Genomic DNA, 12,186 nt, shown 5'->3' on the forward strand with positions numbered 1-12,186 from the left:
AGGAGGGGCTGGGACTCTGTAGCCATGTTATATTCGGTGACACCTGGTCAGCAAGGTACTGACAGCATTACCCCCCTGCCTGGGAGGCTAGGCAGGGGAATCTGCCAGCATTCAGCAACCCCTGTGCACCCACTTTGGGTCTCATGGTGACAGGGCTCTAGACAATGTCACTGTGATCTCTGACTACAGCCAGTACAACTGCTGGCATCAACACAGCACATTACGGCTGGGACACTCCCTGAGTGTGAGGATGGGGAGAGTGGCACGTCAGTCCCCAGAAATGCAGGACTGCAGGCAAAAGAGGCCAGCACAGCAGAAGGCTCTGCTTCTCAGAAGCAAACTGGGCAGGGATCAGAGAGGTCCTTGGAGCCCACACACAAAGGTGCAAGGACTTCAAAGGCAAGGAGCTGGGAAGTGATGGTGGACAGTGGCTTGAAGGAAGCCCAGCCCAGAACATATTCGGACAAATTTGATCAGCGAGTGAACCAATGCTTTAATAATAAAGAATAATGTGGCTATCACAGGACATTGCCTGGATGGCTGTGACTACTACTGCTACTCACTGAGCATTTAAACAGGGGAGGGGAGTGTTTGAGGGTGCAGATCTCAGAGCAGCAGCCTTAGCAGGAGGATGCTGGCTAGGGCCAAGGGTGTGAAGGGGGCTTGAGAGCCAGTGCCAGCGGTGGTGGCCGGCGTAGGGGTAGTGGTTGTTGAGGAGTCTGCACACTCAAACTTTCGGAAAGTGACTCCTCTGAACATCCGATTCTCAGCACCCAGGAATTCACAGGTGGAGATGTTGACATTGGAGCAACCTTTCAGCACAAGCGTTGTCGTCTCTGTGAATACAAACGAGACAGTAAGGACTTTACAGTCCCTTCACCCTCCCTCTCCAAGTGACCTGCAAGAGCTGAAACAGGTCAGTTCCTGAAACAGGAGCTTGGAGAAAGGAGCCCAGGATCAAGAACAATGACTGAAGGGTAATGGCACAGTGACTGTGGAGGTGAGGGTCTAGATCCCCTCCCTGACCCAGTCCCAGAGGAAACTGAGGCTCCTGGAGCTGGATGTGAGCCTGAGCTCACAGGTCAGGGCCAGAGCTGGACCTAGGACTCAAATCTTCAGTTTTTTCCTGAGTTGCTGGTAAGTGGTGAAATGCAGGAACAGGTTCAGACCCCCCATAAATTCTCTGTTCTCAATCCAAGAAGAAGTCGGCACTTCAGACTGCTCCTGGCCTCCACTCCTCTAGGCTCTGCTTTCCATCCCCATTCCTCTCTGGACCTGAGTTCTCTCTACCTGAGTTTTCCTTGAGAAGAGGAGAAACAGTAAGAGGGGATACGAAGAGACTACCACGTCTTTACTCCTAATCTGTGTTGTGATGTGTTGAACTCTATTTTAAGGTAAGGTCCTAGGAAAAGACCAAGGGAATTTGCAAAGAAGATATGATTGTGATTGCAGCTACCTCTTATTGAATACCGACTATGTACCAGTATTGCTCTACAATAGTGTATGCATATTATTCAGTCGTTAAGTCATGTCCAACTCTTTGTGATTGCTTTGAAGGCTACAAGCCAAATTGTCCTGAAGGACAGGCAGTTCACAGAGGAGGAGGGGGCTGGAGGAGGCGATTGGCTATTTGTTAGAGTCAGGGCTACAATTTGAGTTCAAGGCTGACTCCATCCTTGCTCTGAGAAGGAAGGAGAAACTTCCAAATACCAGTAAAGAAAGAAATTCATTGCTATTTTAGAGCAAATACGAGTGTTGAAGGTTGAATTAGAGTGGGTGAGGAAGATATGTTGCTTGGCACATGTCTGAAGTATTTTTTTAAGTGACCTTGGGCAAAAACAAAAACAAAATCCCACATTTATGATGACTTTGATCTGTCTGGCTTTCAGATTAAGTCAAGGCCTGGGACTTTGCAGACACCTTGGAATAAGGTAAGCAGAAACAGCAAGTCCTTATGCCATTGCTGCCCTCAGGCAAAGCTTTAGAATTAGACATCAGAGCTGTGTAGACATCAAGACCCTTAAATGCATATTATTACCTGACATAAATCACTCTGAAAAGGCTACAAACTATATGATTTCAACCATATAAATTCTGATAAAGGCAAAACTATAGAAAGAGTAAAGAAAAATCAGAGGTTGCCAGGGGTTAGGGTTAGATAGAGCACAGAGGACTTTCAGGTCAGTGACACTGCTATGCATGATACTATGACAGTAGATACATGTCATCATACATTTGTCAAAATCCATATAATGTACAGCACAAACAGTGAACACTAATGGACTCTAAATGATAGTGATGTGTCAGTATAGGCTCACAGATGATAACAATGTACCTTTTTGGTGGACGATGTTGATAGTGGAGAAGGCTATATATGTGTAGGGGAAAAAATTATAGAAAAAATATATCTTCCTCTCAATTTTCCTGTGAATCTATCTAAAACTTCTCTTAAAAATAAAGTCAATCCTTTTTTTTTTTTAAGTAAAAAGAAGTTCAGGAGAAGTATGAAGTTTGGCCCCACTAAGAAATCTGCAATTACAATTATGCATCAATTTCCAAAACCATAACTGCCATTTAACAAAAGTTGAAATCAAATTGTACTTGGATATTGGTGCTCTTTAAACTCTTATTATTGTAAGGCATACTGTGGCAGAGACTGACTGACTGTTCATTTTAGCTTTATGCCTCTTCCTTTCCTGTTGTGTCACCACTGGATTAAATTTCTGCCTTCCAGGGCAGTCTGAGTCCCAGACAACAGAATGTGGAAGGGAGTGAGGCACTCGCTTCTAGGCATTGCCTGTAATAACCTTCCTGCCTTCCTCCACTCCCCCTCTTACCCCACCTGCTGGTGAGATGCAAAGAATACTGAAGAGAGCTGCCAAGTCCTGAGTGAGTAGGGGCTGGAGCCTCAAGATGAAAAGAATCCAGGGCCCTGGGTTCTGCAATGAACTGCTCCATGAGCAAGAAATAAACTGTGTTGCATTGAGCCATAGGACATGGAAGTTGCCCCTTAACAGTAATTAAGTAACACTAATAGTGTTATATTAGTAATATTAGCATTAGTAATTGGCTAATAGTAATGGTTAATAAATGTATTATTATTTAAATAATCATGCATAACATTTGTCTGAATATTTAAAGAATAATGTGTATTAGTTTTATATTGTATGATGGTTCATTTGTATCTCATAACAGTTACTATCAAATTACTCCTGTAGAAAAGAACAGTTGGTTGGATTTTTTTAGATAAATCATCAGTATTGTTCATTTTCAAATATCCAGTGACTTTTTTAAGTAGGAAACACTGTATTGATTTACACCATGATCAAGGGGAATAGATCATAGCTAAAATGTAAAATAGCTTTTTTATTTCAATGTTGTTTTTGTTCTTTTTCCAATTGGTTGGGTTTTAAAGCCCAATTTGAGTCTCCCTTCTAGGCAACTCTAGTTTTCAGAAGCAAACACCTCTCAGTGACAGGTAGAGAAGGGAAGTTACATATAAAAAGCAATAAAAGTCAAACCCACCCACACCTACACAACAGCCCAACCTAGTAGAGAAATAAATGCCAGAAGTGACGTGATGCCCTTAAATGAGCCTGGTTTGATTACAAGTCATAAAAAGAATAGAATTCAAAAGATGGACAGCCCAGGAGGAATGACACTGGACTGAGGAGGCAAAAATAGCAAGCAACTCAAGGCTACATTAACAGCCTAACTATCTCAAAGGTACCCTGACCTTATTTCCTCATCCTATCTCCACCAGGCCTTTTTTGTGAATCCAGAATTTATGATCCAAGGTGTAACCTGTGTTTTAAACTCAAGTCCCATAAAAAGGAATTCACGTACCATTTATAAATTCTGCAATCATACTGACACATCTTTCTCCATAACATTTCTGGGTTTCATTACAGGAAGTTTCATTATCTCCATAACACGCAGGGCACTCTATGTTTCTGGGCATCTCTTGTTGTGGAGGAGCTGGGTAGAATAAGAATCATTAACTCAGAACAGTGTTATCACAAAGATCATGGTATTGCCTGGAGTGGAAGGAGAAATGCAGACAAAGATGCTAGCCAGAGAGACCTCTCAGGGTCTCTCTGCATGCTCAGGAATCTCCGATCCTGCCATAAAAATAGCAGTCATCCTATTCCTATGTCTCACCAAAGTTATTTGCAGCACTTTACCTCATAGAGCTGCCCTTACAGACCATCCACTCTTCAAGAACTGTGGTTGATGAGTGTGTTGGGGTGAGAAGGGAAAGGTAAGGTTTTGAGCTAAAACTAACATTAGCCAGCTATTCTGGATTTAGCCAACAGGTGTGTGACTATTACTAAATCTTGCTCTGAACAAATGTAATCAAGTAATTATTTATCATTGTGACTTTGATTTTTTTTTAAATTATATAAGACTCAGCTCTGCTATTAATGAACCATGCTCTATGACTATGGCCACATTTTCTCCTCTTCAAAACAAAGGTTTGATCTAAGCCAGCGGTTCTCAAATGAAGGTCCAGGAACTCCTGGGGATCCCTGAGATCCTTCCAGGGAGTCCACTAGGTCAAAATTATTATTTTCATGATGATACTAAGATGTTCTTTGCCTCTTTGTCTTCCCTTCAGGGAAATACAATGGAGTTTTCCAGTGGCAACATGACATGTGAGATTGCAACAGAATAAATGAACAAGCAAATCTGAGAACCAGCTGTATTCTATTAAACCAGAAATTAAAGTGCTTTGAAAAAACATGGAGCAATGCCATTCTTTCCACTAAATATATTTTGTTTTGAAAAATAATTATTTCTATTCTAATAACATTAAAATGTCAGTAATGTTAACATGTAGTGGGTTTTATTATTTTTTGGTAACTAACAGATATTTTTAAATTTCCTTAGCCTTATTTTTAACACAGTAAATATTGATAGATATAGTCCACAGAAACAGAAGTTATTTGGGATCCCTCCATAATTTTCAAGACTTAGCATCTGGAAAGAGGGTGTGAGGCCACAAAATTTGCAAGCTACTAATGAGCAGCCTCCCACACAGGTTGAAGCGCTGTGATTTCTGTCTTTACTAAGAAATGGAAAGCATAATGGGAGTGCTGGTTTTCTTCAGTTGTTTCTCAAGTAACTGTTTTATGTCGGCTGTTAATGTTACCCAGCTATCCAGCTATGCACTGAAGTGCCTAGACTTAAATTGTCCATCTAAGATTGACAATCACAAGTAGTGAAAGAAGGGATGGATATGGGAGGACAGAGGGAAGATGTGGCCAGCACCCACCGGTGGTATTACTGGTTTTATTGCATGCCTTTCCTAGGCAACACTGGCTTTCAAAGTGGAAGATTTCTTTTTCAGATACGTAGACCGTGAAAGGCTCAACCGTAGTCTCATTGCAGTGCTCTTCAGAGCAGGCATGATCCTCATACCATGCGGAGTTTCCTTCTACACAAAGGCAAACACAGACTATCAGTCCTGGGTACAAAGCGTTCAGGGAGCAATTCCTTTAGGCAAGGACAGAAAAAGTACTCTCAGCTCAATGCAGTTTAGGGGACACTGAAGAGAGTTTCCTGCAAAAAGAAAAATCCTTCCCCAAAAAGTAGTTTCTGGCTTCAGCGGGAGATTTTGCAGCTTAAATTGCAGATGAAAGGCTGATGGGTGAAGTGGGTGGTTCACACTGACACCCCCAGAGACCACTGATCAGTCTTAACATCTCTAAATATAGCCAAGCAGACGTGATGGGTCTATGCACAGCATGATATTGAACCTGAAGCTAGTAAAGCTTATAGACCACAGCTATGCAATATGGTGGTCATTTATAAAGCTCTGTGTGGTCATTTGCAAATCACTTCCTCATATTTCAAGAGATCAATATCTGAATATACATATAAGACAGCACTGATATACACTTTAACATCACTGAAAAAAACTTCTACTGAACAGCATGAGTACAGTTTACAGGAAATGCCAGGAAGAGGGGAACAAGTGAAATGACATCACAAAGAAGCAATCAAGCAAAGCCAGAATATGAGATAGCTACAGGACAAATGGGACAAATGCCCCTATTTCTCCAACAATTCAATGGAATTGAGCAAAAAAAAAAAAAAAGATCTTACTAAACTAGGCATGATAGACTTAACAGCAAAATGTAATTTTGTTTGGGTCCAAATTCCAATGCATCAATTATATCTCAATATCTTTGAAGTATATTGAACATTTTTAAGGTCATCTTAATTTTAAAATTTAAAATTATAGCTAATTTTCTTAGGTGTGATCCTTGTATGGTAGTTATTTAAAAAGTAGGGGAGAGTTCTTATCAGAGATGAATAATGAAGTGTTTATAGGGGAAATAATATGTTATCTAGATTTGCTTTAAAATACTATGGGGAGTAAATTAGGAGTTAAGGATTAAAATATGCATGTCACTATATGTAAAATAAATAACCAACAAGGACCTACTGAATAGCCCAGGAAACCATACTCAATAACTTGTAATAACCTATAATGGAAAAGAATCCATTTTCCTAAAATGGAAAAGAATTTGTGTGTGTGTGTATGTGTGTGTGTGTGTGTGTGTGTGTGTGTGAGACTCACTTTGCTGTACACCTGAAACTAACACAGTATTGTAAATCAACTACATTTCAATAAAAATTTAAAGAATAAAAATGCTAAGGGAAAAAAAATAGCAAAATGTTAATTGTTGACACAGGACCACAGTTCACTATACTCCTCTTCCTGCTTTTGTGTACATTTGAAATGTTCATAATAAAAAGTTAAAAATAAATCAAAATGCTCTGAGAGAGCTGTAACAATCATACCAGCAAAACACCCTGGAAGAGAGTCTGAGTGAAAGTATGTTGAATCTGAAACAGGAAGGAACACTGAGAGGAAGGAAAGGGGAGCAGAAAATGGAAAAATGAAAGCACCTAGAGAAAGCTGACTGCTTATAATGTGGCTAAGAGCTGTCCCTGCTTCTCATGTTCATTCGTATGGGCCTACAGTGACGTTTCAGCCAGAGGAAGCAATTCCAAGGAGCCACAGCGGCTTGTGTGCTTGCTTGGCTCTACCACTTGCGTGTTGCGTCTGCTGGGAGGTGCCTTCATGACTGCCTCTCTCCGTGCACAGCCCAGCCTTCACCTTCCTTTTCCTGGCCAACCCCTCCAGCACCTGCCCTGTGCAAGTTCCAGAAATGAGAATGATCACCCCCTGAGGCTCACCATGATAAAAGTTGGTTGAGAAACTTGTACAGCTGATGTTGGCACTTGAGGGACACTCTGTGGCATCTTTTGCATCACAGACCTCCTTCAGTGAGTTACACTGTACACAGCTCAGTGGATTCTGGGATTCTGGGGAGACAAAATATTTGGCATCATCAACATTCAGGAGACATTAATAGAGTTTGCTTTGGACAAAGCACCACACTTACCTCAGGTTAAAAGAATAGCCAAGATAGCATCCCTTCCCTCTGGGGTCCCCCAAACTTTAAGCTGTGAGATGTCTACCATTCTCCAGTTGGAAGACCCAACCTTGACCCACAGCACAGAGTGGTATCACAGGGTGCAGTGTGCAAGAAGGGGTCTCACAGTCTTCACTGCCCACATCTTGACAAGAGGTCGCTTGGGATTCCAGAGCACCAAGACTGACAAGAATCTGGTGAGGTGGAAAATGGGGTCTTCATTCCAAAAGGGAGCAGCATGGTTTCCCTCACCTACAGCTGCAACCGTGAGCACGACGATGATGCCAGCGAAGAGGAAGCCCTTCATGGTGCTGGACATGTGCCTCCTGAGGACGAGAACTGTGGCTGCAGAGCCTCAAGCCTGAAGAGAGAGGCACAAAGAGGACAGTCCGGGGATTCAGAAGATTGCTAGAGCGTGATATCCCCTAGGGGTGCATTCACACTTCAACAAACCTAGCCCAACCTGGTGACAGAAGGAATCAACATCATCAGCTGGAGGCACAGAGCCATGATACAGATCCAAACCTGCCTTTATACCCACAAGAATCTGAGTTTTCCCTTTGCCTACAAAGGTATCTACACACACAGGTACGAAAGCCCAGGGCATTTCCTACAGAGCCACTATAGATACAAAATGGGCAGGCAGAGGATTGCCAGCCCCACTGAGGATGGGAGTCCAGGAACAAAGCTGGACTATGCTCTCCCAGAGCACAGTGTCCATCCTCTGGTTGGAATCTTGCCACATTCACATAATGGCCTTTACGGGCTCTGTCTCTGCCATCACCACTCCAATAAGCACTGAGCACTTACTCTGTTCTGAACATTCACGTGCACTGATTCATGTGATTCCTCCACCTCTGTAGGCAGGTACTATTATTAGGATGACCTTTATTTCAGAGGGGGAAATTAAACCCCAGAGAAGTTAGGTAAGCACTCAAAGTCGAGGTCACACTCCTGAGAGGAATAAAAGCTGGATTTGGCCCAGATCCCTAATCCTCAGTCCATGCTGCCTCCAACAGACATGACTCCCAAAGCCCCAGACCCAAAGGTCCCAGCACACCTCTGACTGGTCTGTCATCAGCCTCTCTGAACCTGTAAGTTGTCTAATAGCTGAGGTTTAGCTGTATTTATTAAGATCCTGAGAGTTGGAGATTAGAAAATGTAAACTACTATATGTAGAGTGGATAAACAACCAGTTCCTACTGTATAGCTCAAGGGACTATATTCAATATCTTGTGATAATCCATAATGTAAAAGAATGTTTTTTAAAAAAGAATGCCTACATGTGTCAAACTGAGTCACTTTGCTTTACAGCAGACTAGCACAACATTGTATATCAGCTATACTTCAAATAAATAAATATCCTGAATCAGAGCTCCTAAAATTTCAATTTGCCCATGTATCAAAGCAGCATGAAAGGGAACTGTCTGGCTCTGCACTGAGTCCTTCTTTATCATTAGCTCATGTATCCTGTGAACAGTAGGCAGGAGCCACATGTGGCCACTTACATTTGGATTCATTGAAGGAATAAAAAGGAAACATATTATTTCTCAGACCGGCCATGTTCCAGTGCCCAGAGGCCACCTGTGGCTGGTGGCTGCTATACTGGCCAGTGCAGGTATGAAACAAGTCCCAGGGCACAGTGCTGCTATAAAGATTTTTGCCTGCTCCCCAGCTGAAAAACCTGCAGAAGGAGGGATAATGAAAATTGCCCAAGCTCACTCAGTTTGTAAGACCAAAAGTGAGACGCCATTCGGGGTCCTTCCAGGTCCGAAACCAAGTTGTACCATGATAACTGCCACTTATTAAAGAGCAGCAAACCTTCTACTGGGCGTTGCAACCCACTGCCTGCATCCCACTTCACCAACTACACATACATGTCCCCCCCCCCCAACATACACACATACACGCACTACACTATGCTCATCTAGTTAGCTTATTAGGGGTCAGTGAAAAGAAAGAGAAACTAGTCACAGTCAGGGAAGACAGAGGGTCCATCACTTGTCTAATGGCCCCAACATTCAGAGAGCCAAGGAGACAAAGTCTGTTTGGTCTGGAGGCTGTGGCAGATGTTGCATGCATTGTGCCCTACACCCTCCCCTGCCCAGTCACTGCCCCAGGCACAGAACCCCAGTGCAGAGAGGTTCAGGGACTGGGCTTCCTAGGAAGGGCATCTCAAGCCTTGTGGGTGTAAAGGAAGAGGAGCTAGGGCAAACAATGAGAAAGAGGCCACAGAAGCCACATTGAGTAAGTGCACAAATCACCTCAGCCCAGGTACCGACCTGATGATTAGCCTCATTTTCAGAGGGACATAATGGAGGCCCAGAGTGGTCAGGACTCTGCCCAGGAATGCGCAGCAGAGAGACAGAGACTGAAGGTGGTGGGACCAAGGGGCCAGCGAGCTGGGGGGGCAGGGCAGAGGGCCCCATAGGGAAAGTGAGAGCAAGCGCATCTGTACACCCCTTTGCAAAGTCCTTCCCCCTCATTCTATCGCTGGACATTTTTGGCAGTCTGAGAGGGTCCCGTCACAATCGCTCTCATGTTACACAGAGGAGCACGAGCTCCCAGAAACTGCGAGAAGGACACAGCACCACGAACACACAGAGCAAAGTCCAGAACCTCTCGACTCCAGCCTTCCCCTCCCGGGCACTGCTGAAGCAGCGAGCACCGAGAGAACGCCCTGGACCCCAGACAGCTCTGAATGCCTTTCCCCTGCTCTCAGCTGCTCCCAGGCTGGGCGCCTCTTCAAAGCTCAGCCCCACTCCATTACCTTCTCTGTCTGGCCCAGAGACTGCCCTGCAGAAGGTGGATCCCAGCAGAAGGCTGGAGAAGGTGTGTGAGGGGCCTTATATAGCAGGTGGCTGCACAATCAGAAAGCACAACCACCTACAGGGAGGGGCTTCTGGGACAGACTGGGCCCTGCCCAACTATAGAGCCATACACGGCTTAACCCTTGGCAGCTATGATGCTGGCCAAGTCTCTGAAGCCTCCAGGAATTGGGGAAAACTTTGGTCAGGGTCTGCCTTTGGCAAAAGATACAAAGGAGCCAGATACATCCCTGGCATTGTCTCATGTGGGCTGCCACCCACCAGATGGATTCCATGACCAGGAGATGGATCACAAGTATCACTTTATCCTGACCTCATAAAGCAGTCACCTTGATTAGCCCATCTGCAGATGAGGAAACCAAGGTACATAAGAGAAACCTAAAAGGGCTTCCCTGGTGGCTCAGTGGAGAAGAATCTGCCTGCCAGTGCAGGAGACAGGTTCAATCCACGGTCCGGGAAGATCCCACATACCTCGGAGCAGCTAAGCCTGGGAACGAAACTACTGAAGCCAGTGGGCCTGGAGCCGGTGCTCCGCAATTCACCACAATGAGAAGCCCGGGCACCACAACTAGAGCAGCCCCTGCTTGCTGCAACTGGAGAAAAAGTCCGCACAGCAATGAAGACCCAGCACAGCCAAAAAATAAATAAATAGATGATTTTTTTAAAAGAGAGAGAAAGATAACAGATTCTCCCAAGATTACACAGCTGGGAAAGAGTCAAACTCAGAATCAGGTCACATGGGGGTTGTGCAGCTCAGGGAAGAAGCTCAGGTCTCCTTGGGCAAGTGTCTGAACTTCACTAATTCTTAGGGTCCTCCAGCCAAGAAGAGGATAAACTCACTGTACAATCTCACAGGGTAGAGGGGCCTTGAAGCCCCTGCTGGCAGAATACCCTGTGCACCTCAGTGAGGAGCCCACAGCCCCCACTGCTGCTGCCCCCCCCCACACCCTAGGCATTTTGTCTGGCAGCACGGTCTGGGCAGCCTCTGTTGGTGAGAGCAGAGGCAGGCCAGGCTCCTCCTAGCACCTTCCCATTGTGGTGTGTGTGCTTCTGGCTTTGAGTGTGGATCTGAGCTCTCTTCCCTCCTGTTGTTCCTGCCCCTTCAGACACTTACACTCTCACCCACAGACACACCACACACACAAAGGTTTCAGGTAGGCATCTCACCAACACTTCCCAGATGGCAGTTAAATCTTAAGAGTTCTCTGCTCTTGAATACACTCCTTGTCCATCTGCTGCCCGCTCTGTCTGGACTGTGGCTCAGGTCTCCTTCGAGGGGGCACATAATTCAATTTTAAATAGAGAGGCATTGGTCTCATGGAGAAGGCAAAATCTGAATTATTTCTATATGCAGATCCTCTGGCCATCTCCTTTCTTACCCTTCTTCCATCAGTCTGACTACAACAGCATTTTCCAAAACAAAGGTAGCTCCCTCCTTAATAGAATCCTGCTGCTGCTGCTGCTGCTGCTGCTAAGTCGCTTCAGTCATGTCCGACTCTGTGTGACCCCATAGACAGCAGCCCACCAGGCTCCCCCATCCCTGGGATTCTCCAGGCAAGAACACTGGAGTGGGTTGCCATTTCCTTCTCCAATGCATGAAAGTGAAGTCACTCAGTCGTGTCTGACTCTTAGCGACCCCATGGACTGTAGCCTACCAGGCTCCTCTGTCCATGGGATTCTCCAGCAAGAGTACTGGAGTGGACTGCCATTTCCTACTCAGTCCTAATTCCAGCCTCGTGGCAGGGCTCAGTGGGAGAGGTGGGAGCAGGAGCAGCCAATGGGATGTGGGTGGGAGAGGGTCTGTGGACAGAAGAGTTGAAGAGCCCCATATGCTGCCTTTGAGATAATAGCCCAGGGCGGGGAGGTAGCAGGGGTGGGGCAGAGGCCCAGGGACAGGTTGTGCACCAGGA

General features: G+C 45.0%; 1 protein-coding gene across 1 annotated transcript; it reads right to left on the bottom strand.

Annotated features, from left to right (window-relative positions):
- Positions 1-468: 468 nt before the first annotated feature.
- On the bottom strand, positions 469-10,273 carry LYPD8 (LY6/PLAUR domain containing 8). The gene is made up of 6 exons (XM_042250409.2): positions 10,219-10,273; positions 7,701-7,809; positions 7,210-7,338; positions 5,276-5,437; positions 3,847-3,978; positions 469-836 (listed from the first exon to the last, which is right to left on the bottom strand). The coding sequence occupies exons 2-6, from the start codon at positions 7,765-7,767 to the stop codon at positions 607-609; spliced, it is 720 nt and encodes a 239-aa protein (XP_042106343.1). The 5' UTR covers positions 7,768-7,809; positions 10,219-10,273; the 3' UTR covers positions 469-606.
- Between the last annotated feature and the right edge of the window lie 1,913 nt (positions 10,274-12,186).

This window comes from Ovis aries, chromosome 5, assembly GCF_016772045.2.
Source record: "Ovis aries strain OAR_USU_Benz2616 breed Rambouillet chromosome 5, ARS-UI_Ramb_v3.0, whole genome shotgun sequence".
Taxonomy (NCBI): domain Eukaryota; kingdom Metazoa; phylum Chordata; class Mammalia; order Artiodactyla; family Bovidae; genus Ovis; species Ovis aries.

Coding starts and splice junctions, on each gene's coding strand:
- LYPD8 (XM_042250409.2), bottom strand. CDS start 7,767: ATGTCCAGCACCATGAAGGGCTTCCTCTTCGCTGGCATCATCGTCGTG. Junction 5,438..7,209: donor CTCAACCAACTTTTATCATG/GTGAGCCTCAGG, acceptor GCCTTTGTGTAG/AAGGAAACTCCGCATGGTAT. Junction 837..3,846: donor GATTGCAGAATTTATAAATG/GTACGTGAATTC, acceptor TTGTATTCACAG/AGACGACAACGCTTGTGCTG.